This window comes from Aquarana catesbeiana, linkage group LG09 (assembly GCF_042186555.1).
Source record: "Aquarana catesbeiana isolate 2022-GZ linkage group LG09, ASM4218655v1, whole genome shotgun sequence".
Taxonomy (NCBI): domain Eukaryota; kingdom Metazoa; phylum Chordata; class Amphibia; order Anura; family Ranidae; genus Aquarana; species Aquarana catesbeiana.
In genome coordinates, this window is record NC_133332.1 from 309986675 (window position 1) to 309994445 (window position 7771).

The window sequence follows — 7771 nt, forward strand, 5'->3', positions numbered from 1 at the left end:
TTGAAAAGAATATGATCTGAAGTGGTCCTAATGGTATCCCACCAGCCCCCTCCCCATGTGTGCGCCCAGAGGTTCCCCTTGGTCTATTATGACCCTAAAAACAACCCTGTCTATAGTTCAGTCGTTGTTTTCAAAAATGTCACAATGTATAACTCTGAACACTTAAATGTTCCACATATGTTTTAATTAAAGCATTATTTTTATCCTACCTACCCGTTAGGTGAATACATTGTCATGACTACTCACTTCCACCTAAAGAGGAAAATTGGATATTTTGTCATACAGACCTATCTACCGTGTATAATGACCGTCATCCTTTCACAAGTGTCCTTCTGGCTTAACAGGGAGTCAGTCCCAGCCAGGACCGTGTTTGGTAAGTTAAACGCAACAGGAAATATAAGTAATATAAGCAGGCAATAGTTTGTTTCGTTCCTTCCTTCTTTGGATGTGTTTGGATGTCTGTATCCATCCTATTAGGGTTGAAGGTTTTTTGATTCCATTCGTCTCTTTTGATCTCTATAGTCCCCTCTGACCTTAAAGGGGTTGTAAAGATAAAAATCTTTTCACCTTAATGCATTCTATGCATTAAGGTGAAAAAACTTTTGACAGTACCGCCGCCCCCAGCCCCCCTGTTTTACTTACCTGACGCCTCGAATCTTCGCTGCTCGTCCTCATTGCAGCTCAGCCTGGTCGCTGATTGGCTGCAGTGGATGGATTGAAAGCAGCGCAGCCATTGGCTCGCGCTGCTGTCAATCACATCCGATGACGCGGCGCGCCGGGTTGCGGGGCCGAGTGATACAGCGAGCGGCTATAGCCGCCGGCTGTATCACGGGAGCGCGCCCGCAAGCACTCACCACCATGCGAGGGAGCTCGCATTAAGGTGGTAAATGCTTGCGGGGAGGAGCTGAAACAGCCGCCGAGGGACCCCAGAAGACCAGGTTCGGGGCCACTCTGTGCAGAACGAGCTGCACAGTGAAGGTAAGTATGATATGTTTGTTATTTTAAATAAAAAAAAAAATTACCTTTACAACCCCTTTAACCTGTATTGTTCTACGGTCTCATTGTATCCCAGGTCCTACTCCATAGAAAAAACAAATAAATGAGGGTGCACCAGCCTAATGCATTATCCCGCAGCATTTACAGTGCATCCAGAAAGTATTTACTTTTTACACATTTTGTTATGTTACAGTCTTATACCAAAATGGATTAAATTCAATTTTTTCTCCAAAATTCTACAAACAATACCCCATAATGACAACAAAAAAAGAAGTTTGTTTGAAATCTTTGCAAATTCATTAAAAAAAAGTACATGTACAAATGTAAAAAAGTATTCACAGTCTTTGCTCAATACTTTGGTGAAGCACCTTTGGCACCAATTACAGCCTCAAGTCTTTTTGAGTATGATGCTACAAGCTTGGCACACCTATTTTTTGGGCAGTTTCTTCCATTCTCCTTTGCAGGGACCTCTCAAGCTCCATCAGGTTGGATGGGGAGCGTCGGTGCACAGCCATTTTCAGATCTCTCCAGAGATGTCCAATCAGGTTGAAGTCTGGGCACTGGCTGGGCCACTATAGGACGTTCACAGAGTTATCCCGTAGCCACTCCTTTGCTATCTTGGCTGTGTGCTTAGGGTCGTTGTCCTGTTGAAAGATGAACCTTCGCCCCAGTCTGAGGCCCAGAGCAGGTTTTCATCAAGGATGTCTCTGTACATTGCTGCATTTACAGTGACTTGAAAAAGCATTCATACCCATACAGATACAGATTATTCATCAATTATACAAAAGAATATGTACTCTGGTTACAGGCATGTCTCAAAAGAATATTATATCAATATATGGAAATACAGTACATTTAAGATATTAAATATTAAAAAACTTATATCCACATGAATACCCCTATGATAAATGGTTCAATATTTTTTGCAAATATATACCTGAAAAGTGTGGGGGGCATTTGTATTCAGCCCCCCTAAGTCAATACTTTGTAGAACCACCTTTCACTGCAATTACAGCTGCAAGTCTTTTTGGGGATGTCTCTACCAGCTTTGCACATCTAGAAAGTGACATTTTTGCCCATTGTTCTTTCTAAAATAGCTTAAGCTCTGTCAGATTGGATGGAGAGCGTCTGTGAACAGCAATTTTCAAGTCTTGCCACAGATTCTCAGTTGTATTTAGGTCTTGACTTTGACTGGGCCATTCTAACACATGAATATGTTTTGATCTAAACCATTCCATTGTAGCTCTGGCTGTATGTTTAGGGTTGTTGTCCTGCTGGAAGGTCTGAAGTCTTTTGCAGAAACAGGTTTTCTTCTAAGATTGTCCTGTATTTGGCTCCATCCATCTTCCCATCAACTCTGACCAGCTTCCCTTTCCCTGTTGAAGAAAAGCATCCCCAAAACATGATGCTGCCACCACCATGTTTCACGGTGGGGATGGTATGCTCAGGGTGATGTGCAGTATTAGTTTTCCACCACACATAGCGTTTTGCTTTTAGGCCGAAAAGTTCCATTTTGGTCTCATATGACCAGAGCACCTTCTTCCACATGTTTGCCGTTTCCCCACATGGCTTCTCGCAAACTGCAAACAGGACTTCTTATGGCTTTATTTCAACAAAGGCTTTCTTCTTGCCACTCTTCCATAAAGGCCAGATTTGTGGAGAGCACGACTAATAGTTGTCCTGTGGACAGATTCTCCCACCTGTGCTGTGGATCTCTGCAGCTCCTCCAGAGTTACCATGGGCCTCTTGGCTGCTTCTCTGATGAATGCTCTCCTTGCCCGGCCTGTCAGTTTAGATGGACGGCCATGTCTTGGTAGGTTTGCAGTTGTGTCATACTCTTTCCATTTTCGGATGATGTATTGAACAGCGCTCTGAGATGTTGAAAGCTTGGGATATTTTTTTATAACCTAACCTTGCTTTAAACTTCTCCACAATTTTATCCCTGACCTGTCTGGTGCGTTCCTTGGCCTTCATGATGCGGTTTGTTCACTAAGGTATTCAAACAAATCTCTGAGGGCTTCACAGAACAGCCGTATTTATACTGAGATTAAATTACACACAGGTGGACTCTATTTACTAATTAGTTGACTTCTGAGGGCAATTGGTTCCACTAGATTTTTTTTAGGGGTATCAGAGTAAGGGGGGCTGAAAGCATATGCATGCCACACTTTTCAGATAATTATTTGTAAAAAAAGATTAAAAACGATTTATCATTGTCCTTCCACTGCACAATTATGTGCCACTTTGTGTTGGTCTATCACATAAAATCCCAATAAAATGCATTTAAATTTTTGGTTGTAACATGACAAAATGACAAAATGTGTAAAATGTCAAGGGTGGCCAGGTGATGAGTGGTGCCTGGTTTTCTCCAGACATGATGCTTGCCATTCAGGCCAAATAGTTCCATCTTTGTTTTATCAGAGAATTTTCTCATGGTCTGAAAGTCCTTCAGGTGCATTTTGGCAAACTCCATACGGGCTGTCATGTGCCTTTTACTGAGGAGTGGCTTCCATCTGGCCACTCTACCATACAGGCCTGATTGGTGGAATGTTGCAGAGATGGTTGTTCTTTTGGAAGGTTCTTCTGTCTCCACCGAGAAACACTGGAGCACTGAGTGACCATCAGGATCTTGGTCACCTCCCTGACTAAGGCTCTTCTTCCCCCGAATGCTCAGTAGTGGCCCACACTAGGAAGAGTCCTGGTGGTTTCAAACGTCTTCCATTTACGTATGATGGGGGCCACTGTGCTCACTGGGACCTTCAATGCTGCAGACATTTTTCTGTACCTTTCCCCAGATCTGTGCCTCAATACAATCCTGTCTCAGAGGTCTACAGACAATTCTTTGGACTTCATGGCTTGGCTTGTGCTCTGACATGCACTGTTACCTGTGGGACCTTATATAGACAGGTGTGTGCCTTTCCAAATCATGTCCAATCAACTGAATTTACCACAGGTGGACTCCAATCAAGTTATAGAAACATCTCAAGGATGATCAGTGCAAACAGGATGCCCCTGAGCTTAATTTTAAGAGTCATGGCAAAGGCTGTGATACTTATGTAGATGGGATTTTTTTCTTATTTTTTTTAAAAAATTGCAAAGTTTAAAACAAACTTCTTTCACGTTGTCATTATGGGGTATTGTTTGTAGAATTTTGAGGAAAATAATGAATTTTGGAATAAGGCTGTAAAATAATATGTGGAAAAAGTGAAGCGCTATCAATACTTTCCGCATGCACTGTATTTAAGGTTAATAAGAATAATACTCACAAACGTGACTTAAAATCGCTCATCGAGCTACTCATCTATAGCCCAGTAGTCCCAGACTTGGCACACTCCAGAGTGCAGGGGGCCCTCACTGGGATCCTTTATGACTAACATGTTTCAAAGGTAACCCCTTCTTCATCAGAACCAAGCTGATGAAGAAGGGGTTACCTTTGAAACACGTTAGCCATAAAGGATCCAGGTGAGGCCCCCCTGCACTCTGGAGTGTGCCAAGTCTAGGACTACTGGGCTATAGATAAGTAGCTCGATGAGCGATGTTAATTCACATGTTTGTATTCTTCTTGTTAATCTTAAATAAACGCTGTGGGATAATGCACTAGGCTGGTGCGCCCCCTTTTGTTTGTTTTTTGTAGTGGCTTCAAGACATCCCCAGTCCTACAGGGCAGCAAGGCTTGAAGCATTCTCCAGCAACGTGGTGTCATCTTTTACACCTGTACCAGGCTATCACACTTATGCGCAGGAGACATTCTGTCATTATTGGCCTACTCCATAGAGGCCACGGTTTCCATATACTGCACTGATGATGGCCTAAAAGCCTGAAACAACTCTATGCAGTTTGGAATAAACAGCTCTATTATTATTAGTCTACATATTTTGGAGGTGCATCTGGTTGATGGGGCTTAAAGGAATCATTTGCATGACCTCACCCCTTGTCTTCAAATAAGGAATAATCTTTTAATTTTTGGAATACGATGGAATGAAACATGCAAATACATTACTGTTCTAGGCAATAATTTCGATTGGAGGACTTGGTCTCTTTAGTCCCTTCTCTCCCTATTTTGGAGGTGCACCTGGTTGATGGGGCTTAAAAGGAATCATTTGCATGGCCCCACTCCCTGTCTTCAAATAAAGAATAATCTTTTAATTTTTGGAATATGATGGAATGATACATGCAAATACATTACTGTGCTAGGCAATAATTTTGATTGGAGGACTTGGTTTCTTTAGTCCCTTCTCTCCATAACCTATACCTATATGGTCATATTTTACTCCACAGAAGCCATGGTTTCTATATGCTGCACTGATGATGGCCAACAAGCCTGTTATATATTGGGCTATGTGCTCAGTCTTCTTGGTTGAATATTACTGGATTAACGCGGAAGACTGAGGACCTCTGATGGAGAAAATAAAGAACTGTGGGGAACGTTTTTTTTTTTTTTTCTAGGGAACCATTTTGAAAATTTTAAAAAATAGAGTTGCTTAGGTTGGTGGGTGTGTATGTATTTTTGTACTACATTATAAAACTAATAAAACATTTTTTTATGAAAAAATAAAAATAAATAAAAAAATCGAGTTGGCTTTAAAGCTTATCTTGTAGACCAGAGGTCTCCAAACTTTCTAAACAAAGGGCCAGTTTACTGTCCTTCAGACTTTAGGGGGGCCGGACTGTGGCCATCATGAGTAGACAGTGGCCCAGCATCAGTTGGAGTAAACAATGCCCCATTTTTGGTGTCAGTGAGAGCAATAGTGCCCCATTGTTGAGGTCATTGAGGGGTAACTGTGCCGGATCGTTGGTGTCATTGGGAGAAATAGTGCCCGATCTTTGGTGTCATTGGGAGAAATGGTCCCCCTTCATTGGTATTATTGGGCCCCACTGTTGGTGTCATTGGGAGGAAGTGTGCCCCTTCAATGGTGTCAGTGAAAAAAATGCTGCCCCAAGGGCCTGATAAAAGCAAGCATTCGGCCCCCGGGACACAGTTTGGAGACCACTGTTGTAGACCATAAACTACTATGTAAAAGCTTAGGGACGACCACTCCATTAAATCATCCCACCGTGACTTGCATTTGAAATGGGTCCCGGTGCTGTAAACAGTCCGTCCTGGATTGTTACACACATTTAGAAAAAAAAAAAAGGACGGCGCACACCAGAAAAACAGCCCAAGTATACAGGAGAGTCAAAAACAGCTTCAGTCCGGCTGCTCCCAAGCCACGACCCCCAATGCATTTCACACAGCCCCCCCTGTGGGAGGGGTGAATTGCATCAGGGGCGTGGCCTGGGAGAAGCTGTTTTTGACTCTCTGTATACACTTGGGATATTTCTCTAGTGCGCGGTGCTTCCTTCTTTTCTTATCCTGTAGACCGTGGCCCAATGTAAAAAAGCACTGTTAATTAAAGAATTAAAAACAAAAACCACAACAGAATAAAATTTAAGGTTATGTGATTTCACTGGACCCTTTCTTAGGGTTCTGGGAAAACCATTCCATAACTGATGTGTCCTTGCATGATTTGGAACCCTCAGCTTTCCAACGATCCTGGCAGTCAAGTCAATCTTACCTAGATGAGCTGTCCAAAATCCAAGGTAAGTATAGATTAGGTATTTATTAATGTCTACTTTTTTTTTTTTTTATTAACTGTGCTTTTTAACATGAAGGCGGGGTCTATTCGATAAGTAGGCCTTGCATTTTAATGCAAAGTCCCCATTAAAGTGTCACTTAGAACCACACACACTTGAAAGTGGTTCCTGGAGCTCTACATGATGGAAAAGACTTCAGCCTCCTGAAAAGGTACTTTTTTATTTTTTTTTTATAGGGTATCCTTTGTTTTTGTTTTTTTACAGAGGCAACTGGGTCTTAAACAAATATTTTTCTTATACAAATGTATTGATTTCGTATTTGTGAATGCAGTGACTGTAAGCAACATGCCTATATGACAGCTTTTCTCTTTACCATAGGAGTCACTACTGTTTTGACCATGACAACACTGAGTATCAGTGCACGGAACTCTCTGCCCAAGGTTGCCTATGCCACAGCAATGGATTGGTTTATGGCGGTGTGCTATACTTTTGTCTTCTCTGCACTTATTGAGTTCGCTACAGTCAATTATTTCACTAAAAGAGGCTGGGCCTGGGATGGTAAAAGAGCCCAGGAAGGCCAGACTTTCAAGGTAAGAAGGAGTAATAATATCAGGTTGAGGTCAAGTTCCTCCACCCCAAACTCGCTCATCCATGTCTTTATGGACCTTGCTTTGTGCACTGGTGAGCAGTCATGTTGGAACAGGAAGGGGACATCCTCAAACTGTTCCCACAAAGTTGGGAGCATGAAATTGTCCAAAATGTTTTGGTGTGCTGACGCCTTAAGAGTTCCCTTCACTGGAACTAAGAGGACAAGGCCAACCCCTGAAAAACAACCCCACACCATAATCCCCCCCCCCCCCGCACCAAATGATTTGGACCAGCGCACAAAGCAAGGTCCATAAGGACATGGATGAGCGGGTTTGGGGTGGAGGAACATGACTGGCCTGCACATATTCCTGGCCTCAACCCGACAGAACACCTTTGGGATAAATTTGAGCGCAGACTGCGAGCCAGGCCTTCTTGTGCAACATCAGTGCCTGACCTTTACAAATGCACTTCTGGAAGAATGGTCAAACATTCCCATAGAAACACTCCTAAACCTTGTGGACAGCCTTCCCAGAAGAGTTGAAGCGGTTATAGCTGCAAATGGTGGGCCAACTCGATATTGAACCCTACAGACTAAGACTGGCATGCCAATAAA

The 7771-nt window shown here is 42.7% G+C and overlaps 1 protein-coding gene across 2 annotated transcripts in view; it reads left to right on the forward strand.

Moving 5' to 3' along the window:
* The window catches only part of LOC141108735 (gamma-aminobutyric acid receptor subunit alpha-3-like), a 90544-nt gene that overhangs the window by 61043 nt on the left and 21730 nt on the right, over window positions 1-7771 (forward strand). For both annotated transcript variants that reach the window (XM_073600636.1, XM_073600637.1), the window contains 2 exons: window positions 221-373; window positions 6949-7160. In XM_073600636.1, coding sequence (XP_073456737.1) covers window positions 221-373; window positions 6949-7160 — 365 coding nt within the window. The remainder of the gene's footprint in view (window positions 1-220; window positions 374-6948; window positions 7161-7771) is intronic.